At 36.7% G+C, this 20033-nt stretch overlaps 8 protein-coding genes and 1 non-coding gene across 18 annotated transcripts; 4 read left to right on the top strand and 5 right to left on the bottom strand.

Annotated features, from left to right (window-relative positions):
- Window positions 1–179: 179 nt before the first annotated feature.
- On the bottom strand, window positions 180–2074 carry mEFTu2 (mitochondrial translation elongation factor Tu 2). Its single transcript, XM_066406595.1, has 6 exons — window positions 1648–2074; window positions 1231–1484; window positions 1059–1182; window positions 754–1004; window positions 466–694; window positions 180–409 (listed from the first exon to the last, which is right to left on the bottom strand). Exons 1-6 carry the CDS (start codon window positions 2009–2011, stop codon window positions 216–218), a joined length of 1416 nt encoding a protein of 471 aa, XP_066262692.1. The 5' UTR covers window positions 2012–2074; the 3' UTR covers window positions 180–215.
- A 432-nt stretch (window positions 2075–2506) lies between these two features.
- Window positions 2507–4768, top strand: ATPsyngamma (ATP synthase, gamma subunit). 2 transcript variants are annotated; one of them, XM_066406483.1, is made up of 5 exons: window positions 2507–2627; window positions 2940–3140; window positions 3521–3626; window positions 3685–4004; window positions 4249–4768. In XM_066406483.1, exons 2-5 carry the CDS (start codon window positions 2946–2948, stop codon window positions 4510–4512), a joined length of 885 nt encoding a protein of 294 aa, XP_066262580.1. In that variant the 5' UTR covers window positions 2507–2627; window positions 2940–2945; the 3' UTR covers window positions 4513–4768. The 2 variants fall into 2 exon arrangements, with proteins under 2 accessions (XP_066262580.1, XP_066262579.1); XM_066406482.1 differs by having other exon boundaries at window positions 2577–2735.
- A 95-nt stretch (window positions 4769–4863) lies between these two features.
- On the bottom strand, window positions 4864–5054 carry LOC136420225 (U2 spliceosomal RNA). Its single transcript, XR_010753163.1, has one exon. It is a non-coding gene; the product is annotated as a U2 spliceosomal RNA (small nuclear RNA).
- A 151-nt stretch (window positions 5055–5205) lies between these two features.
- LOC136419990 (isopentenyl-diphosphate Delta-isomerase 1-like) lies at window positions 5206–6967 on the top strand. 2 transcript variants are annotated; one of them, XM_066406605.1, is made up of 4 exons: window positions 5206–5237; window positions 5673–5979; window positions 6160–6358; window positions 6413–6967. In XM_066406605.1, exons 1-4 carry the CDS (start codon window positions 5221–5223, stop codon window positions 6676–6678), a joined length of 789 nt encoding a protein of 262 aa, XP_066262702.1. In that variant the 5' UTR covers window positions 5206–5220; the 3' UTR covers window positions 6679–6967. The 2 variants fall into 2 exon arrangements, with proteins under 2 accessions (XP_066262702.1, XP_066262701.1); XM_066406604.1 differs by lacking the exon at window positions 5206–5237 and adding an exon at window positions 5370–5449.
- A 168-nt stretch (window positions 6968–7135) lies between these two features.
- Task7 (TWIK-related acid-sensitive K[+] channel 7) lies at window positions 7136–8476 on the top strand. The gene is made up of 5 exons (XM_066406497.1): window positions 7136–7299; window positions 7355–7572; window positions 7629–8029; window positions 8086–8277; window positions 8325–8476. The coding sequence occupies exons 1-5, from the start codon at window positions 7173–7175 to the stop codon at window positions 8401–8403; spliced, it is 1017 nt and encodes a 338-aa protein (XP_066262594.1). The 5' UTR covers window positions 7136–7172; the 3' UTR covers window positions 8404–8476.
- mRpL37 (mitochondrial ribosomal protein L37) lies at window positions 8424–10085 on the bottom strand. Its single transcript, XM_066406496.1, has 5 exons — window positions 9806–10085; window positions 9328–9663; window positions 8992–9278; window positions 8771–8940; window positions 8424–8720 (listed from the first exon to the last, which is right to left on the bottom strand). The coding sequence occupies exons 1-5, from the start codon at window positions 9979–9981 to the stop codon at window positions 8469–8471; spliced, it is 1221 nt and encodes a 406-aa protein (XP_066262593.1). The 5' UTR covers window positions 9982–10085; the 3' UTR covers window positions 8424–8468.
- Window positions 10086–10350: 265 nt separating this feature from the next.
- On the bottom strand, window positions 10351–11442 carry mtTFB1 (mitochondrial transcription factor B1). Its single transcript, XM_066407063.1, has one exon. The coding sequence runs from the start codon at window positions 11440–11442 to the stop codon at window positions 10396–10398; it is 1047 nt and encodes a 348-aa protein (XP_066263160.1). The 3' UTR covers window positions 10351–10395.
- Ccdc56 (Coiled-coil domain containing 56) lies at window positions 11439–11800 on the bottom strand. Its single transcript, XM_066407064.1, has one exon. The coding sequence runs from the start codon at window positions 11700–11702 to the stop codon at window positions 11439–11441; it is 264 nt and encodes an 87-aa protein (XP_066263161.1). The 5' UTR covers window positions 11703–11800.
- Window positions 11801–12106: 306 nt separating this feature from the next.
- Window positions 12107–17658, top strand: LOC136420212 (mannosylglucosyl-3-phosphoglycerate phosphatase). 8 transcript variants are annotated; one of them, XM_066407056.1, is made up of 12 exons: window positions 12107–12424; window positions 12836–12964; window positions 14124–14352; window positions 14429–14515; window positions 14575–14840; window positions 15253–15553; window positions 15641–15744; window positions 15805–15964; window positions 16286–16536; window positions 16586–16713; window positions 16771–16978; window positions 17142–17655. In XM_066407056.1, the coding sequence occupies exons 2-12, from the start codon at window positions 12839–12841 to the stop codon at window positions 17241–17243; spliced, it is 1962 nt and encodes a 653-aa protein (XP_066263153.1). In that variant the 5' UTR covers window positions 12107–12424; window positions 12836–12838; the 3' UTR covers window positions 17244–17655. The 8 variants fall into 8 exon arrangements, with proteins under 8 accessions (XP_066263153.1, XP_066263158.1, XP_066263151.1 ...); XM_066407054.1 differs by lacking the exon at window positions 12107–12424 and adding an exon at window positions 12608–12667 and having other exon boundaries at window positions 17142–17658; XM_066407055.1 differs by lacking the exon at window positions 12107–12424 and adding an exon at window positions 12608–12667 and having other exon boundaries at window positions 17157–17654.
- The last annotated feature ends 2375 nt before the right edge of the window (window positions 17659–20033 follow it).

Here is a 20033-nt window from a genome sequence, read left to right as displayed (position 1 = left end):
TTGTATTTGGCTCCTGATAATCCTTCCTTCAGTACCAAATATTATACTTGTATAAAATTTGTTTTACTTTGACAGATGGTATTTATATACACATTCCTTTAAAAAAAACACTACTAATCCAATTTCATTGAAAAAAATTTATTAATCTGACAATCACTAGAAAATACCTTCATATAAATACATAAAAGACTAATGCTAAAACTAATGCTGATAAACTAACTCAGCATTAGTTTGCCCAGATTCCCTTTAACATCTACATTAGGTAGAGTTTTAATGATAATACCTGTGGCCACAGTCATGTTGTTTTCCCTTATAGTAAACTGTTGCCCTTGCATCATCACCATTTTCCACAATAGAGTCAACTTGATATTGCCATGTTCCCCTGGCATTATCATACCAGCCGAATCATCTGCAAATATTGAACATAAATTGGTATTTAAATAAAAATTATTTTTTTACAAATACCTAAGTCTATTCTACAAGGTACACTCCAAGTTTTACTGAACAGCTGCTGACAGTATTTACCAGTTACAGGTTTTGACCTGCCACCTTCCGCTTTAGATAAAAAGTAAATACTAGCCTTAAAGCTATTACTAAGAGCTACACTCTTAGGCTGGCACAGCAACATCCCTCTTTTGATGTCTTTAACCTTGATATTCCGCACTAAAACACCAATATTTTCCCCAGCTATTGCCTGAAAATTTCTTAATCAAATAACAATTATTGAACAATAACTAGAAAGTATAAATATACCTCTGAAAGACTCTTTTTGAAGACTTGAATGTCAGAAACTGAGGTTTTCACATTTAAGTCAAATCCTAAAAGATTGGCTTCTGTGCCTTTTTTCAGGACACCTCTACTTAAAGTTCCAACAATTACTGTGCCCCTACCAGGCACTGAAAAGGCATTATCAATAGGTAACATAAAAGGAGAAGTGATGTCTCGCTGTGGAGGTGGAATATATGAATCCAGGGCATCCAGCAGTTTTTGTATTGACTTTGTTCCTATGAACTTGTGCAATAATGAAAGGCAAAAGAAGCATATCTACTATAACTCACCTATATCTGTGTCTTTCCCTTCTAAAGCCTGCAAAGCCGACCCTAGAATAATGGGAGCACCCTCTCCATCAAACCCAAAATCCTCCAACAACTCCCTCATTTCCAAATCAACCAGTTCTAAAATCTGTTTAACATTTAAAAGGAATATGACACATTGTTTATTCCATATTACTTCTTCATCAACCAAGTCAACCTTATTAACATAAACTACAATTTTCATTACGCCTACTTGTTTGGCCAATAGCAAATGCTCTCGAGTTTGGGGCATTGATCCATCAGTAGCGGCTACCACCAAAATAGCCCCATCCATTTGTGAGGCCCCCGAAATCATATTTTTGATGTAGTCTGCATGACCTGGACAGTCTGTGTGAGCATAGTGACGAGTTTTGGTGCTGTAGCCTACATGGCAGGCATTTATGGTAATCCCTATAGATAGATATATTAAAAATAGATAAGATCCACACTGTAAGCTAGACTCAATATTGTATATGGAAATATGGTACTATCAATATCTCTGGTGCTAATGGTGCCATTCAATACTAATTAAGGCCTTTACATAGCCTAAAAAATTTTCCCTCATTACATTCACCTCTTGCTTTTTCCTCAGGAGCCTTATCAATCTCCTCATAAGACACATACTTTGCTAAACCATCTCTTTGCAGATAATTCGTTATGGCTGCTGTAAGGGTGGTCTTCCCATGATCCACATGCCCAATGGTTCCCACATTTACATGCTTTTTCGTGTCGTCCTTCTCAGCCTTTTGCTTGGAGGTTGCGGAAAAACATCGGATTTTTGTATTGCCCGGTACGAGGATCTTTTGATATTTGAGGTTAGATCGTGAGATTTGACAAAGCTGACAAAAAGCAGACAGTTTTTTGTGATTAGTTAGGAATAGTCTTTGTTGCCGCGAAATTGTGACCCCGAACGTGTAAATCAGGCCTAGGGAACTCATTCTACATGTTATTTAAAGTAAATTAATAATATTATGAAAAAATAGGAGTAAAATACTGAAGATGGGGCCAGGATGAAGCAACATTGCCAATTTTTGTGTCATAAGCTTTTACAGAATTCTGAAAAAACTTATTCCAACTTTTTAAGTTTATCCTAGGAGACGTAAATTAGAGATATAATTGCAGAATAAAAATATTTTAGTTTTTCGACCAATACTTCAAGACAACAACAATAAAGAGCCAAAACGTTCTTTCTATGGGGAAATATCTGAGGATATTTTTGGCACGTTGGCATTGCCTCAATTCTACGTCAAAATCATCAAGATCAAACATTATCCTCACCTTTGCTTCATTGCCATATCTACATCAATTTCTTTACGAGCAGGGAAACTAATGTATATATATATATATAAAATAAAATTAAGTAAACGTTTTCTGTCGGTTTTTTAAACAAATATCTTATATAATTTCTGATAATAGCCTGCACCCGAACAATTAATACGTCAAGAAAAATCGAATTCGGTCGACTAACGAATTTATTTCGATACGATTACTTCAGCTTAAGGTCAAAACGCGGCAACGTGGCTCACTCTTTGCAATTCCGTGAAGTGGTAAAGGGTTAGTTTCTCACCTCTTTATTTTCTAATTTTCTTCGCTCACTCACCCTAAAGATTCAAAATTCCACCTCAATCGCCCCCTGAACACTCAGGGTTTTAAAACCAGCAGGTACCGTACTCACTCAAACCATTTTTAAACCCCCTTTTCCACCTACATGCTTACAGTACTAACCGCACAATTACATAACTTGAACATTACAATTTTTTTTATATAATTCTCAAAAATAGGCCCCTTACAATAAACATTTGATTCTACAATAATCTGTGGGTCCATGGTCCAAATTCTTACATTAAATATGATCTGTTTGTGCAGCCAAAGATGTTGGGTCGATTTGGGGCTGTAGTGCCAGTCCTGGCCCAAAATGTCCCTGCACAGCAGCAGCAAAGGGGTATGGCCACCTTGAAAGCCATTTCAATCCGTCTTAAGTCCGTGAAGAATATCCAGAAGATTACCCAATCCATGAAGATGGTGTCAGCTGCCAAGTATGCCAGGGCTGAAAGGGAGTTGAAGCAGGTGAGTTTATGTAATTGAGGATTTAAAATTTTAGTCCTAAAGGTGAAGACTAGTGAAGATGAGTTTAAAGATGAAATCACTTTATTTGGTTGAATCAATGTTGATAATTCTCGATGTCTCTCAGTATCTTTAAACAAAGCTCTAAAAGCCATTTTATATTCTCTTAGGGCTAAATTATTGAAGTTCTGACTAGTTTAACATGGGCATAAAGTGTCAGTGGTCAAAACTGATTCTAACTAGTCTTTGATAAATGGTGCAAATTACTAGAGACATATGCTCCTGGCAAGGTTACCAGAGCTCTAATAATTTGACCCTGAATTTGGGCACATTTGTTATATCCCCCAATTGTTGAAGTACTATGATGGTTATTTATAATATAGGTGCGCCCCATTGGCAATGGTGCCAAACAATTCTATGAACAAGCTGAAATTGCCCCTCCCACTGATATTCCCCAAAAGCTCGTCATTGCCATGACCTCTGACAGAGGTAAGGCTCTTTTAATAACCCCCTAGGTCTTATTTATAGTAACAATTAACTCCTGAAGGTCTGTGTGGTGCTGTGCACACCTCAGTGGCTCGCCACATTCGTAATGAGCTGGGCAAGGATGACCAGAACATCAAAGTAGTCTGCGTGGGGGACAAATCCCGTGCAATTTTGTCGCGCATCTATGGCAAGAATATTATTCTGGCATGCAATGAAGTGGGGCGTCTGCCCCCTACTTTCATCGATGCCGCCAAGTTGGCCGATGCGGTCCTGAAGAGCGACTACAAGTTTGGATCAGGGGAAATTGTCTACAATCGCTTCAAGTCTGTGGTGTCCTATCAAACTCAAACTTTGCCTGTTTTCAGCTTGCAGTCCGTCGTTGTGAGTCGCTTTCTCAGTAGTCATTATAACCTTATGTTCTCTATAGGTCCAAAAGCCAAGCTTGAGTCTTAATTGACGGTTTCATCATATGCAGACTTAGGCAGGCAAGCCAGGTAGAAAACTCAGCATGGCTTAAATTGACACATCTACGTGCAAAACTTACGGAATATTTAAGCTTAAGCTTGCGGACTTATGGGGAATATAGAAATTACTCATACAAACATACACCAAAAATTACTTTCAGGCTGCTCCCAAACTGTCTATCTACGACTCATTGGATGATGAAGTAATTCAATCATACTTAGAATTTTCCTTGGCTTCCCTCTTGTTTTACTCAATGAAAGAAGGGGCTTGCTCAGAGCAATCTTCCAGGATGACAGCCATGGACAACGCCAGCAAAAACGCCGGAGAGATGATTGACAAGCTCACGTTGACCTTCAACAGGACTCGACAGGCTGTCATTACTAGAGAGTTGATTGAAATCATCTCTGGTGCCTCCGCTTTGTAGGAGAACTAGCCTGTACAATACGCGGTATATAAGATCATCGCATATAAGCCCTTAACTAAATCTTATTGTCGGTCTACAAAAAAAGTTTCTTTGAGGTGGAATTTGTTTATTTAGAGTCGCTCCGTATGTAAAAGTAAAACTGGATGCAAAAAATAAGCCCAAAGTCTCGTTTAACATCTATGATTTTTTAATTCCGATTTACTGTTATATACTCGTGCTGTAAGGATTAATAAAGGTGCATATGTAATTCCCTAAATGAAGTTTTAATTTCCTTATTTTTTCCACGTAACTGTGACATTTACTATCCATGTGGAAACATTTTCAAGAATTAGTAAATTTTTTTTCATTTTGTTTAAATGGGCCGATCCTAGCGATACTGCAATACCAGGCCAACCCGCGACAGTGGTGGAGCAAGCCCCTAACAACCGTCAATTTCCAAAAATCAGTTTAATATACTGGCCCCGCATGCGGGGCGTATCAGATATTAAGCTGATAAGAACAGATACTACACTTTGATCTTAGCCAAAAGGCCGAGAAGCGATATAGATTCAAATTTTTGACATCAATTCAACTCGGACGCGTTTCGGGCAAACGTGCACTGTAAAAAGTGCTTCCATCTCGTGAACGATAATCGAGACAGCGCGAGCATAGGATTAGAAACTATTTGAAATAAGTTTAACAATAACGAGTTATAACAGAACGCCATTTATGGGAAACAACTGGAAGTATGTGAATTGTTTGTTTCAAGAATTTAGTCCCGATGACAATGACAGAACCATGAAACAAAGTAGATAATGTTACCGTTTTTTTTAATGCAACGTGTTTCAAGGCTCATACAATCATTTAGTTTCACAATCTGACAATACTGAAACATGATAACGCGCATGAGCAGTTTTCATTCTTCCACGGCAACTGTCGTACAGACCAAAACATTCAGGTATTGAAACCCCCAAATTTAATTTAGTGAAAGTTTTAACAAACTACTAAATTTCTAATTATTCTGTATTTGTGTAATGAGCATTAATAAATCAGAATTTACTTTCTATATCATACAACATTTCACGCATTCCTGATCAATCAACTCGCCTTTATCACACCTCAGGTGTACTTAGATGTACTTCATTGTATCTTATATTCCCATGAATTGTCATTATTTCTAGTACTGCTAATACAATGTTAACAACGTTAGTAAAAAGCATCACAAATGCTCCAAAAACTATCATTAAGAGAACCATTACGGGAGCAGCGGCCACCAAAAGCAACTTGGCACAAGACCCACAGCATGAAGCTATGCTAAAAGACCAGTGTTTCCTGGTAGACGATGACGACAAAATCCTAGGCCAAGCCAGCAAACAGCACTGTCATTTAGTGCAAGAGAACGGCCACATACCTCTTCACAGAGCATTTAGTGTGTTTTTATTTAATAAAAAGGGGGATTTGCTGCTACAGAAAAGATCCTCAAACAAGGTAGGCAGTTCGTATGCAAGAGGAAAATTGCTAGATGAGATATTTTGATATACACACTCGAATTATTGTAAAATATAAATATAAGTTATTTAGACGTAATTGCTTTGAGTGTATATACAAAAATTTGATTAGCAATACACATTAGTTGGAAATGTCTTGGCTCTCCAAGTAAAGTTTCAGATAACTTACCCTGACTGCTATACGAACTCATGCTGTAGCCATCCCTTGGGGAACTTTGCAGGGGAGGAGGAGGAAGAGGATGCCATTGGAATTAAAAGGGCAGCTCAGAGGAGATTGAACTATGAATTAGGCATAGCTACTGATAGCATACCTTTGGATATTATGCATTACATCACCAGGGTGCACTATAAGGATGAAGGTATTAAGTTGGGTAAAAAAACAAACAAATTTAAGATGATTTGATGATTTGAAGGTAATGGAAAATATGGAGAACATGAATTAGACTATGTGATCTTCATCCAACAAGATGTACAACTGAAGCCAAACCCCAATGAAGTGTCTGAGATAAGTTTTGTGCCAAGGAATGAGTTTGACAACTTTGTTCCTACTCTAACTGGGCAATGGACACCATGGTTTACCTTGATTTTAAAGCACAGGTTGAAATTCTGGTGGGACAACTTAAACGCATTGGAAGAAATCAAGGACCATAAGAAAATCTTGAGGTTCAAAAATGAATAGGTTGTTGGGGAGAATTTGTTCTATGGGCAATTATTGATTAATAGTCAGTATTTATTAAATATTTTTCTTGGGGACTACTTAATGGAGTTTTAGTGGAAAAATGCAATTTATGGGAAGATTTTAGATGTGAATAGACAGTGTTGCCTATTGACATGAAAGTTATTCTTAGAAAAATTAAGACATTTAATGGCATTTCTTATTTTGGTGTGTACTAAGTTCTTAAACATATTTTTAATTTGTTAATTATATAAAACTATTGTTTTATCTTCAATAAAGATATTTTAAAATATTTATTAGCACCACTCCCTCCTAAGAACAAAAGTATTTAAAGGTATATTTCAAAGCAACAACTCCAGTAATTGAAACGCCCCCATCTGGTTCGGCGCTTGTGCCTCCCAGATTCATCCCCCGCAATTATCGATTTTTCTATTCCCGTTTGGTCCATTTTGACTAGAAACAAATAAGTTTTTGCGGTGGTTAGAGTTAATTTTGTCATGAAACGTCAAAATGTGAGGACCCTATCACTAGTGGTGACAACATTCACCTATCTCCTAATCGGTGCTGCTGTGTTCGACGCACTGGAATCGAAGGAAGAAGAGAAACGAGATCAGTTATTAAAAGGCATGTAACCTCTTTGCAATTTTCCACTTATTCATATTTTTTTAACGCCCTGCAGTATCTTCTCATTCATTAAAAACTAAATACAATATATCAGAAGAGGACTATAAAATGATTGAATTGATGATTATTGAGAATAAACCCCATAAAGCAGGCCCTCAATGGAAGTTTGCGGGCTCATTTTACTTTGCTACAGTAGTTTTAGCCATGATTGGTTATGGACATTCAACCCCAGTTACAGCAGGAGGGAAGGCCTTCTGCATGGCTTATGCCATGGTAAGAGGGCATTGTGCACCTGTAAAATTTAAACTTGCACTGTAAATAATTATCAGATCGGCATTCCCTTGGGGCTGATCATGTTCCAAAGCATCGGTGAACGTCTCAACAAAGCAGCCTCGATTATAATAAAGCAGATTAAGAAGTATTTAAAGTGCGACAAAGTTGAGGCGACAGAAATGAACCTCATGTTTGCAACGGGAATGCTCTCTACCATTATTATCACCACTGGAGCTGCAGTTTTCTCTAGATACGAAGGCTGGACTTATTTCGATAGTTTTTATTACTGTTTCGTTACTCTGACCACTATCGGGTTTGGCGATTATGTAGCCTTGCAGAATGATAATGCTTTAATCAACAAGCCTGGATATGTAACTTTGAGCTTGGTGTTCATCCTGTTTGGTTTGGCTGTGGTGGCTGCCAGCATCAATTTACTCGTCCTTAAATTCATGACAATGCAAGTTATTAATATGTTGCGAAGCAATATTAATGTAAAAATAATAAACGTTTTAGAGGTCCTGAGGAGAGCAGGAAAGATGAGCAAGACTTGCAGTCCTGTTCTCACCATGTTTTTGCTTTGGATAGTGAAATGATGAATGTGAATGGTAAAGTTATAGGCGGGCACAGCTATTTAGACGAGGATTTTGATCAGACTTCAGTGTGCTCTTGCAATTGTCTTGGGCTGAGTTATACGGATAATGAGAGGTCTGTAAGACTGGCAAAATTTTAGTGTTTTTAAAAAGGTATTGTAGGTTGTTGCTGGACACTTGCTATCATCCCTCAAACACTCTCTTGAACGTTACCCTAACTACAAAGAGGGCATCGGTGTGACACATGAGTGAATAAAAAAATTATTATTTGTTGTTTAATATAATATTCCAATAAAAACCACAAATTTAGTTATTATTGCTATAAAATGAAGCTAAATGGTTCATAACAGTTCTGTTATAACCCTCCAACACAGGCTTCCCTAATACATAAGCGCATCTATCAAACAAAGTCATTGTTGGAGTTTGATACCAAATATTCCTCATTTTGGAACTATCCAAATCTAAGGTATTTAACTGGAAAACCCCAAATTGGAACTGTCGGCCACTGGTTTGGACTATCTGAAGAGTCACTGGAGATGGGAGTTTTTTTACGTCTTCCTAAACAGGCATGTTGTAGATACAAGATATAAGTCTTTAAGAAAATTTACCCCAAACTGAGATTTGGCGTAAGAAGCGGCGGCAGTAAAAGCCTTCAAAAGGGCCCTGCCAAAAATCTGATCCTCAGTAACCTCTTCTTCGTAAAGATTTTTCACATATTCTTTATCAAAGTTTATGAACAAGGTGTGAGGATGGTGTTTTGAAGACGGTATTGTGACAGCTACAAGTTCTCATATTTAAATATATGAACCTCCAATGCTTAATAACTTACGATATATTGTCTCCAAGATATAGCTGTTGGTTTCATTTAGAGTCACTGTAGGTTTAACTGGATATAAATTAGGCAATTCAAACTCATTTACATTAACACTTGTTATGGGGCTTAAAGGTTTTTCTGAAAGTAAAACTATGTCCCCAACCAACTGGAACTGAATCAAGTCTCCATTTCTCTCAAATGGGTATTGAAAGTATAAATTTTCCGCCAAGTAACGCTGCTGCACTAAATTCGGCTCAACTGAAGTCTCTATTAGGCCCAAAAGCTTGTCGATCATTAATTTACTAAAAACTTAATTTCCACTACTGCACTTCAAATAACTACCAAACTTACAACACCCTCTTTTGGGTAATTCCATAGACCCTTGGAAAGTTAAAAGCGGGTCTTTCAGGGTCTTTAATCTTTTCCAGCTTTTGCTGTTCTGCATCAAATACATGTGAACCAAAAATTGCTTTCTTGACTTTGCGATTTAGCTCTCGGCTTATGTCTTCTATTAAATATTTGTTAGGTAGACCTTCCTGTATTTGGACTGTATTAGTGAGGACTTTGGCTTGAGCTAAACCTTCTAATAGGGCATTATGGTCTTCATATGTAAGCAAAGGTCTTTCGTGCCAGTTTGGTGGAGTGGTGCATTGAGGTTTAGGGCCTTTCACACCAATTATATCGAATCTATAGTAAGTTAATGGATAATTGAGAGAAGAAAAATTATGTTTATGTATGAGTGTATACATGAATTGGCAAAATGTTTCCATAAGGACTTTGTGAGACTTAAAAATAATCTATTTGAATAACAAGAAATGATAAAAGCTACCTTTCATAAACAACCTTCTCCTTTAAGAATTCATTGGGGTCCTCAATCTTAATGCCCTTTGCTTTGAGAACAGTTTCTGCACTAGTTTCTAATACTTTTCGTTTCCCTTGTACATGCCAATGGTTTTGGAAGTGCCGCCCTATGTGCTGTTTCAACAAGATTTGTGTGACGCGCATTGAAAGGGTTTTTATTTAATTTATATGTATTGAATGAGATGAACTTTTCAGCAAATAAATCTTAAGTTATCAAATAGTTGCTAAATTCCATAGTATGGAATGTGAGGTTAAGTTAAAAAATGAAAACAGTATTGCATAAATATGGCTACCCAAATCTGTTCATTTTTGTTTGATACGTTAGAAAATATCATAGTATAACAAAGATACTCGATCAAGTCGGTCATTTTGCAGCCCAATTTGTTAATAGTAATAGTTAAAATATTAATTTAAATACTATAAGAAATTAAATGTATTTAAGGAACATAAACATGTGTTTCTTATCACTGAAAGCTGCAACTAAAATTCTTCTAAAAACCTTTATTAACTAACATATCCCTTAGAATAAAACAACTACGCAAAACTACAAAAAAAAAACTAATTAACAATTGTCCTTTTAATAGAACTCTCAAATTTCTGCAAATATTCTTCGCGCTGCACTTTTGGCATTCTAAAGTTGAACTCCTGTAATTGTGGATATTCATCACATAGCAACTTATAGGCATAACAAATATGAACAAAATCTTCATTAGTCAACTGAAAAGGTCTTGTAGTTGGATCTATTTCTGCCAAAACTATCAGCTTTCGAGTGAGTTCTTCAGCAACACAATCTGGGAACAATCTCATGATGCTTTTTTCACTATATTTCTGCCTCATGTTGAACACAGTTCTCACCACCTTCTCTACCATAGAAAAAGGAATATCAATCAAAGGATGTCTTAAAGGCCATAAGGTGACTACTGCAACATCAACATCTGGTTTTGGGACAAAGGCTGTGCCAGGAATGGTGAATTTGTAGTGGACATCGCACCACATTTGGCACATCACTGAGAGACGGCACCTTTGCTTATCACCAGGAGGGGCAATCATTCTTTCTCCAACTTCTTTTTGGAAAGTCAGAGTCATTGGAGTTCGTCCATAGCTCCATGCACAGGACTTTTGAGACACTGCTTCCAACCATCTTATAATTAAATGAGTGGAGACACTAAATGGCAAGTTGCCAATTAGATGTATTGGAGGTGAGGAGTAGTCCCACTCTCGCTTTGGAGCCCCCTCAAAGGTCTTCTCCAAGTTATGATGCAGAATATCTCCAATATCAATTTGCATATCTACATCTTGCTTGCAAGACTCCTTCAAAAGCTCTAAGGCTGGCAAAAAACGAGGATCTTTTTCAACTACAATTAGTCGTTTGGGTTGCTTTTTTAAAATTGAGCGAGTGATACTTCCAGGACCTGGTCCCACCTCACACACATGATGGTTAGAAATGTTCCCAGCTGCTCGTACAATCCTATCAGTCAATCTCTCATCCATAAGAAAGTTCTGAGACAACTGCTTAATAGCCCTAAGTCTATACATCTTAATTAAATCCCTTACGCTAGGCAGGGGAGGCAGCCTCGCCCCACTCACTCGAAAAGCAGTGCTCATGCTTTGTTAGCTGGTTGTTCAATGATCTTGACAGGCTCTTCAAAATCGTCCAAAAAGGTCTCTTGCTTTACCGCGTAGATGGTGTAACCGTAAATGGCGACCGCGAGCCCCCCTAGAATGCAACCAGTGATGATGTTGTTCCTTTTCATGCGTTTCAAACGCGCCACTCTTTCCTGGTTTTCTTTGTTGATGCGTTGGATGAATTCCCGGTCGCTGAAGCTCAGTTTGTCCAGGTCAACTTTAGGCATACGTTCTGACATTGTATGTTTGTGGTTTCTTTAAGGGTAAATTTCTTTACAAAAAAATTCTTTGGGTTTACGATAGCCCCATCGAACAGATCCTACTTTTTAATATCTGTGTAATTCTGTCATTTTATTTTGTAGTTGACAAATGAATATGTCTTGCACACACCCGATTGTTTCCTCTCTCTTTCTTGATTATTTAAATGCTATAATATTCAACGAGGACAGATGCATAATATAAAAGCTGTTTAGTTAATCATGTTACGCAATAATAGAAATTCGCTCAGGTAGCTTAGAATTTAGCATTTATCTCTTTTTAATTGCATGCACCACGCAAGGACAGTCGCTGAAATGTAGGTATTCGGAATTAACAATTTTAATGCGGAAGTTTCGACGTTTCTGATTGGTCGACGGTTTTGGACATTTTCATTCATAAATAATAAACGTCCTTCGTCCTCGTCCTTGCACCCGGTATCCCTTTAAAAATCCCAAAGATATTTTCCACTGTGGAAAATCATTAAATCACCGTCGTTGTGTAATAATTAGCATATTGACCTTTACAGCGAACGAATTTGCCTTTCAATTCAACTTTACACAAGCTTTCTGTAAATGGATCAATACTGTTGTACTTACAAGGGTTGAAAGACCTAAGCCACCACCGGGAAGGGCAGCTTTTGGGGTGTCTTTTCGTTGTCATCGCACATTTCTTTAATATTACACCTCGTCAATAGCCCGTTTATGTAAGTAAGCTCTCTAATCATGTGCTCAATATATTTTTAAGTCCTTCAGATCCTAGTCCAAAGTACTAAGTATGGTAAGAATTAACGTATTGTTGTTATAAACATTGAATTTGGTACATATAGCATGTGCAATAGATCTCCCCATTCAAGATTTTCGAATGCTCTTCGTATTGCATTGAATTTAAGCTGACTGCAGCAATGAAAAGTGTGCTCAAAATCACCCAAAAACTTGTCTTTTTTAATGTAAGTAAAGGCATCTCTATGCATCAAAAAGAAATTTGGTTTTCTTATCACATTGGCACAATGCAGTCATAAAGGGCGATCAAAAATGTCATTCCCCAATATAAACTTCAATTCTTTCATTATCTATTTCATCGTCTCATTCAAACGATTTCCTTCATGTATATCCAGACAATGGCAAGTTTCACTGCTCAAGCAGCCTTACGAGCGCGTTGGAGTTCCCTCGTGGAAGACCACTCCATAGAAGTGCCTGCAGAAGTAACGAACAAAGTGACCAGCGTTGTGGGCTGGCTCAAACAGGTTATTAAATCAATGTTAGTCACTTGCTTGTAGTCCTAGATGCTTTTTTAGTGGCATAAACGTACATTTGCAAGCCCCAATATTTTTTTAAGAATGACAGTGTAAAAGTATTGAGTTCACTATGTGGGACTTTCTTCAAATATTTCTTAGCTCGTCCGCCCACTATGCACACCTGTGTCTCCCAGCAAAAACAAACGTGTCTATAATTTTAATTAAGACATTGTTATTCGGTTTTAAATTTCTAATTAGACTATAACACATCAGTCATTTACAGAGATAAATCAGAAAGCGGAGCGAACGTGTCTTGCCTGCTATTATAGTGCTTTTGTTGCAATTCAAAAGTGAGTAACCAGGTGATTCGAAATTTTTGGAAGGAAATTATTATTTTGGAACGAATTTTTGATGGGATATAATATGTATTAAAATTTATTTCCGAGTGTTTAGATGAGTGGGCTGTAACCTGGCAAGAAACCGGTCGAATCTATTTTGAGTGTAAGTGTCTTGACCCTCAAAATCGTTATTTGTGGCGTTGTCCCCCTTTATATTTATAATGGCACATAATGAAGATGTGAATTTTTAGTTGTTAAGAGTCTGAGATAGTTCGTTTTCTAGGCAACAAGAAGTTAACGAGATATTTATTTCTCTATTTGTGAGTATATAACACTGATTTGAGGATGAAAGTATTACTACGAAACTCTCGGTATCTAATCTATAACAGAATTTACTTACTACAAAAAACTCTTTTCTTATCAAAAGGTATAGAGCGTTTATGAATAGCAGTCTTAAATATGGACACAAATACTAGGGGGTCAGCATCTTTACTCCTCATAAGTCGGCAAATTCCTAATTTGTTCCCAGGCATTTGTTTATGTTTTTGAGTGTTGAATATATCCGGTTCCACAAGTATTCAAATTGAGATATTCTAAGATAGGTAGCAGGGATACACTTAGCTTCAAAGCCTTTTTCCCTTTACCGTGAGTATTCAGGTTTAGATTTTCCTTTGGTAAGAACCCCCAATTTACATCAATTCCTGACGTAGATGCGCTGTTCCATGTTTTCCATTGAATTTGTGTCAGTTGTATTGTGGAATTTGATTCTCTATTTTTTGACTAAATCTCTTTGAGTAATAAAATAAAAAAATATTTCCTCGTCTTGTCAGGCATCTCTGGAGGTACGAGCAGCAGGTCGTCGAGCTGTCAACACTCTGGCAGGCTCCAATATGTCGGACAGCCTGGTCATCCTACATTTTAACGATGTTTACAATGTAGAACCTAGGCACAGCCCCGAACCAGTGGGCGGGGCTGCCCGCTTCTGTACTGCTATCAAAAGCTTCCAACACCTCAATCCTTTGGTCTTGTTCAGTGGAGATGCGTTTTCTCCCAGCATGCGTAAGTGTCTACCACTTACTACACTTTCACTTATACATTATCACAAATAATATTCCATAATTTATCTTATTCATAGTAAGCACCTTCACCAAAGGCGAACAGATGGTTACAGTATTGAACGATATAGGGACCCATTGTGCAGTATTAGGAAACCACGATTTCGGTACTTACATACATATATCCTGCATTAAAAAATTCTGACGATTGAAAAAATGATCCTAGATCATGGTTTGGAGGTGCTTTCCCAATGGGTGGCCCAGACGGACTTTCCCTGGTTAATGTCTAATGTGGTGGACAACGAAACGGGACGCCCTCTGGGGGAGGGTAGGATAACACACGTGGTGCACTGGGCGGGGCGTCGGATAGGATTGGTCGGTTTGGTGGAGAAGGAATGGCTGGACACTCTGGCCACCGTTAATCCAGAGGAGGTTACGTTCCTGGATTACGTGGAGGCGGGGCAGAAGTTGGCTGTGCAACTTAAGCAAGAGGTGAGAAAAACTTTGTTTATTATTTCGAAGAAGCTTTTGTAGAAGCAGCCACAAAACAAATTGCATAAGTGATAAATTTTTCTAATATGTCAGAGTCGTAGGTATATTTAGATAGACTAAACTAAATCAAGTTCACGGCACCTTCGACGCGATACGCTATTTTGTTAAAACATCTGTCGACCAATGAGAAGCACTCTTGGTGAAATCATGACCTACCAAAAATAGTTGGCTATTTTAGCACAGATGGAGTGCGTGGCCATATTACTTAATTCTCACTAAATAAAAAGAGACAATAATAGATTTGCTTATTCAAGAGGAGTAGCTTAGAAAAAAGTCGTAACATGCAGGAAATTGTGTATTTTTTTAAGGTTTCCGCATCACATGTTCCGTAGGATAAAAAAAAAAATTCCAGGGCTGTGATTACGTAATAGCACTCACCCACATGCGCACCCCCAACGACATCAAACTGGCGGAAAATTGTGACGAAATCGATCTGATTCTGGGCGGCCACGATCACGTCTTCGAAATTAACATGATAAATGATAAGTACCTCATAAAGAGCGGCACCGATTTCCGACAATTCAGCAAAATAACGGTCAATTTCGAAAAAATAAAAAATGGAGGAAGACCTGAGGTCACCATTGAAGAGGTGGATGTGACGTCGCAGTTTCCTGAGGATACAAAACTCAAGGAGAAGCTGGATAAGTACTCCAGTGAGTCAAAATTATTTGAATTCGTTTTTCTAGCAAAACTTAAAGGGTTACACTTTTTCATTTTTTTCATGTTTTCACTTTTATTAGACGTGGTCCAGTCGAGAATGGATGACGTGCTAGCATGTTTCGCGGTACCTTTGGACGGTAGATTCACAGCGATTAGAACGTCTGAATCAAATTTAGGAAATTGGGTATTTATTCGCAGTGTTATTTTTTAAATTCTCGGTAAGACATTTTCTGGTCTTTCTTAGGTTTGTGACGTAGTTTTGGCCGCCACAGGGGCCGACTTGGTAATTTTAAATTCAGGCACATTCCGGTCCGATCAAGTCCATCCGGCTGGTGATTTTACGATGCGCGACTTGACTAACATCATTCCAATGAGAGACCCTTTGGTAGTTCTGAAAGTTTCAGGTGAGTTTATAACATTAAAAGGAGGATAATATATTATTTAACATAGAGTGACGTATTAAAATGCCGTGGAAAAATAATTCTGCAGGCCAAAATGGCAACACGTCACATTAACATCATTCCCGTGGGATATGTTGAACTTATTAGAATCGAGATTCTTCATCTAAGGTCCACATGATTCAATTTAAAAAGTAAGATATTTTGTAACGTCAAAATGACGTAGAAAAAACACTTCGGTAATCTACAATGTCACAAAAATGCGTCACAATGACATCATTCCCACGGAACATGCTAATATTAAAAATTGCAATTTTCCTCGCTTAGGCCAACAAATATTAGAAGCTTTGGAAAATGCTGTCTCTATGTATCCCAAACTAGAGGGCCGATTTCCGCAAGTAGCAGGGGTGAGCTTTGCTTTTAATCCGAGTAAACTACCTGGGAAAAGGGTGGAACCGAACTTTGTGAGAATAGGGGATGAATATCTAAAGCTGGATCAGCACTATCGGCTAGCTACTAAGAACTACTTGCATAGTGGTTGTGATGGATATACGATGTTGAGAGATGCAGAAGTTTTGGTAGGTTTTTGTTCCTTCATTTTCAAATTTCTCTGATTTGCATTTTTAGGTATTTGAGGGGGAGTGTCCAGAATTGGGAATGGCCATCCAAAACCACTTTCAGGCTATTAATATGAGGCTGGGAAAAACGAAAAAACAATCCAAACATAGACAGTCATTAGTAACTTTATCCAGAAGGTAATTTCTTTCTTAGCTCTATCTTACTTTTTTGGCAATTTCAATCTTTCTTTTTAGACACAGTTTGGTGAAAATGCTAGACTGCAGCGAATTAGATGGTCCTCCGCCATTACGCAGGGCTAGCACCATTGAAACTCCCTCTTACAACAACTTTCATCACTCAGCAAAATTGACCAGAAGAGCGTCTCTGGATGACTTGGAACAAGAAACCTGTCAATTAATCCCTAAGATAGATCAAAGAATTATTGTGATAAACAACGAAGAGGTAAATGGGAACATTGTGTGATTGCCTGTTTTTTTTTTGTTTTATTTATGTTTGTTTTATCTAATATTTTTATTTGCTTTTGTAGTTTTTGTTTAACATCAGTATTGCTTTAATTTTATTAATAAAGTTTAACGTTTGATTTTAATTATTTTACCTTTTAAAGGTTGCTTCTTTGCAGAAATTCCTCGAATTAATGCTGCAACGACAGAGATTCGAGCAGGACTCGGTTATTGAAGAAGTGGACGAATGTTCTCCGCAAAACTGAGTTTTTGTTAGATCAGTTTAGCTAAGTACAAAAGCAGTATTTAAACACGCGTCAATTCTGTACAAAGAGCCTTATTAGGTACTTATAAAATATTCCTATCCTTATATAGACGCTTTGACTGGTTTTATTGAATTTTAATCAGTGCAGAATAGATATTAATGATATAGTCAGTTCTTTCAACTATTGTGTGTCCAACAGCATGTCAGTGAAATGGACTTAAAGTGCCTGGTATCTCGTCCGTGTAAATGTGGCAATCTTTTGTACCTATATATACATATATACAGGGTGTCCCTAAAATAACTGTACAACGCTTGACCAAAGATTCTTAAACCAGAAATAAGGCGTTCTAGGCAAACCTACCTATATGCAATGTTGCTTCGTTTTGCCGCTACAGGGCGTTAAAGTTTTAAAATTAATACTGTTTTTCCGAAATAATTGCTAAATGCTTTTATCGATTTTCAGTAATTTTGAAACTAAAAGTTATTACATAAATTGGCGAGTTTTAACGTGAGCGGGATTATTTTTTAATGCATGGAATTATTAAAAATGGCGCGTGGTTAATAAATAAAAGTTTGTATTTTTGTTACCCCCTATACGAACGACTTTAATGTTTTCTCTGTTACGAACTGACTTTATTTTAAAACCTTTTTGTCTCTTGTAAAATTTTTGCCAGGCATCCAATTTATTTTTAAAAAATTATTTACGATACCCTGCAATTTATCTTTGTTGATTAGTCGAGACAAAAACATGAAAAAAGTTTTAATTCTAAATAACTCTCAACTTTGTTTAATTCTTATAACAAATGGTCAAAATTTTGACTGTTTTCCTGAATACACAAATAAATTCGATTCAAATAATTAATCTGTACTTTGAGCATTGTGTTGGGCTTATTTTTAAAATAATCTGCAGCGTTGATAATTTTTTGCAGTAACTCAGCTTCCTAGAGATGGGAAAAACATGCACTTTTGATTTAAATGCTCCCCAGAGGCGTTGAATTGGGTGATCTTACTGGCAAATTATGGGTGCATTATTGTCGCTTCCAATTCATCTGTTAGGATATGTTTCATTTAAAAATCTACGAACATTTACACTAAAGTGGAATGGCGCCCCGTCATGCATAAACTACATTTCGTCACGAAGATGTGAGGGAAGATCCTCCAATAAATCGGGTAAAGTATTTTGCCAGAAGAGTAAATGGTTATTTCCATTTAATCGATTTGGCATTACAACCGGTCCAATAATAAAAATGTCAATCTCACTTGCCCAAAAGTTAATATTAAACACATGCTAGAAATGTTTCTCCCTGATTACAAGAGGATTTTCGTCGCTATATGCATGTTCGTTATATACGTTTGTAATTCCTGATCTCACGAACGCAGGTTCGTCCGTAAATAAAATTTTTTTATGGAAAGTTGCATTTGGTACTTACATTGTTTCGATGAAACGGCAAAACATCAGCTGTACCTTTTGGTAAAGTTACAACTGATCAGCCTTAGAAACAATACCCGATGGAATATATATGTGACGTTTCCAAATTTAGCAAAATGGGAGAAAAGTTGCAAATTGAAAATAGTTTCATTATACAAACATACCCTGACAGAATAAAAAATATCTTTTCTATTGCAAAGAAAACTTAATCGAAAAAGGAAGTCTGAGGTTCTTTGAGAACAATACCAATTTAAAATTTCATACGGTATTAAAAAATTATGTTCATAATATACATATGTATATAATAAATGTAAAGTCATTATCAACCTTAACATTTTGTCTCGGTCTGTTAAAAACTTAACAACTTCGAGGGTTGGAATAATATATGTGAGCTTATAAATTTAAGTGTCTTATGAACAATAACCTGATCATTATGTTGCGAACCTGCAGTGGCAACTCTTCTTTTATCAAATTGTCCAGAATTCGTAATTTTTATTAGCATATATCTTTTATAGGAAACTAATTAAATTGTATAATCAGAGGAAATATTATAAAGCGGTTTACATAGGGTTATGAAGCGCATCGAGACGATAGATTTAACATATTTTTCAAAATAATTGCCTTACGCATTCCTGAGATATCGGCATTCCAAGTTTGAAAAGTAACAAAAAAAAGGATATCAGAGCCTCTTGGAAATTAAAGATAAATTCTAATATTAATAGATGATTAAAATTTTCTTTCTGTTTATTGTTTAATAAGATTGTTCGTAAACAAGGCAAATAAAATACCCGATTTATTATATTCTGTTTAACAAGACACTTTCTTTTTATAACATCTTTTGTTTATCATTTATTGGGTTCCGATTTTGAAATGGAATAAGAAGACATATTATTACTCCCTCTTTGACACCAACGGCTATCTGAACTAACCTGATATATCCATATTCGTGCAGTTATTGTAATAAGTACTCATATGGGAAGGAGGGCCAGATAAAGCCAGTATCATCTCGTTATGTTAAAACTTAACAACTTTGAGAGTTGAATAATAATGTCAATCTAATAAGAAATGGCCTAAGCATCATGTGGTGATTTTGCGGAAATATTTCTTTCACCAAATTGTCTAGAATTTGTATTTTTTATTAACACATATCTGACTGATGCAAGCAATTATTTCAATACTTGTAATAAATATGTACACATAATTCTACCTTTTGATGAACTTTTTGAATGTTTTCCTACTATTTACTTTTATATTGGAAATTATTAGAGACTCGATTAGGAAAGGGTTCCTTTGGTATCTGTTACTTCCATAGATATATCGTTCAATTTGGATGGTACGGTATTGTTTTTCTTCTCAATTTTA

Source organism: Euwallacea similis, chromosome 3, assembly GCF_039881205.1.
Source record: "Euwallacea similis isolate ESF13 chromosome 3, ESF131.1, whole genome shotgun sequence".
Classification (NCBI taxonomy): Eukaryota; Metazoa; Arthropoda; class Insecta; order Coleoptera; family Curculionidae; genus Euwallacea; species Euwallacea similis.
The sequence above is the reverse complement of the archived record's forward strand: the minus strand, read 5'-3'. Positions and strand labels throughout refer to the sequence as shown.

What these genes read in the sequence shown, in the direction of transcription:
- Task7 (XM_066406497.1), top strand. Translation starts at nt 7,173, where the DNA reads ATGAAACGTCAAAATGTGAGGACCCTATCACTAGTGGTGACAACATTC. An exon ending in GTCCTTAAATTCATGACAAT is followed by an intron (nt 8,030 to 8,085) that starts GCAAGTTATTAA and finishes TAAACGTTTTAG; the next exon opens with AGGTCCTGAGGAGAGCAGGA. An exon ending in AGTTATACGGATAATGAGAG is followed by an intron (nt 8,278 to 8,324) that starts GTCTGTAAGACT and finishes AAGGTATTGTAG; the next exon opens with GTTGTTGCTGGACACTTGCT.
- Ccdc56 (XM_066407064.1), bottom strand. Translation starts at nt 11,702, where the DNA reads ATGTCAGAACGTATGCCTAAAGTTGACCTGGACAAACTGAGCTTCAGC.
- LOC136419990 (XM_066406604.1), top strand. Translation starts at nt 5,385, where the DNA reads ATGATAACGCGCATGAGCAGTTTTCATTCTTCCACGGCAACTGTCGTA. An exon ending in GTACAGACCAAAACATTCAG is followed by an intron (nt 5,450 to 5,672) that starts GTATTGAAACCC and finishes CATTATTTCTAG; the next exon opens with TACTGCTAATACAATGTTAA. An exon ending in GGTGCACTATAAGGATGAAG is followed by an intron (nt 6,359 to 6,412) that starts GTATTAAGTTGG and finishes GATGATTTGAAG; the next exon opens with GTAATGGAAAATATGGAGAA.
- LOC136420212 (XM_066407054.1), top strand. Translation starts at nt 12,623, where the DNA reads ATGAAAAGTGTGCTCAAAATCACCCAAAAACTTGTCTTTTTTAAT. An exon ending in TGCGTTTTCTCCCAGCATGC is followed by an intron (nt 14,353 to 14,428) that starts GTAAGTGTCTAC and finishes TCTTATTCATAG; the next exon opens with TAAGCACCTTCACCAAAGGC. An exon ending in TTGTGATAAACAACGAAGAG is followed by an intron (nt 16,979 to 17,141) that starts GTAAATGGGAAC and finishes TACCTTTTAAAG; the next exon opens with GTTGCTTCTTTGCAGAAATT.
- ATPsyngamma (XM_066406483.1), top strand. Translation starts at nt 2,946, where the DNA reads ATGTTGGGTCGATTTGGGGCTGTAGTGCCAGTCCTGGCCCAAAATGTC. An exon ending in CTGAAAGGGAGTTGAAGCAG is followed by an intron (nt 3,141 to 3,520) that starts GTGAGTTTATGT and finishes TTTATAATATAG; the next exon opens with GTGCGCCCCATTGGCAATGG. An exon ending in TGCCATGACCTCTGACAGAG is followed by an intron (nt 3,627 to 3,684) that starts GTAAGGCTCTTT and finishes TAACTCCTGAAG; the next exon opens with GTCTGTGTGGTGCTGTGCAC.
- mEFTu2 (XM_066406595.1), bottom strand. Translation starts at nt 2,011, where the DNA reads ATGAGTTCCCTAGGCCTGATTTACACGTTCGGGGTCACAATTTCGCGG. An exon ending in AGGGAAAGACACAGATATAG is followed by an intron (nt 1,005 to 1,058) that starts GTGAGTTATAGT and finishes ACAAGTTCATAG; the next exon opens with GAACAAAGTCAATACAAAAA. An exon ending in TCAAAAAGAGTCTTTCAGAG is followed by an intron (nt 695 to 753) that starts GTATATTTATAC and finishes AGAAATTTTCAG; the next exon opens with GCAATAGCTGGGGAAAATAT.
- mtTFB1 (XM_066407063.1), bottom strand. Translation starts at nt 11,442, where the DNA reads ATGAGCACTGCTTTTCGAGTGAGTGGGGCGAGGCTGCCTCCCCTGCCT.
- mRpL37 (XM_066406496.1), bottom strand. Translation starts at nt 9,981, where the DNA reads ATGCGCGTCACACAAATCTTGTTGAAACAGCACATAGGGCGGCACTTC. An exon ending in GAGAAGGTTGTTTATGAAAG is followed by an intron (nt 9,664 to 9,805) that starts GTAGCTTTTATC and finishes AACTTACTATAG; the next exon opens with ATTCGATATAATTGGTGTGA. An exon ending in TATCTTGGAGACAATATATC is followed by an intron (nt 8,941 to 8,991) that starts GTAAGTTATTAA and finishes GAGAACTTGTAG; the next exon opens with CTGTCACAATACCGTCTTCA.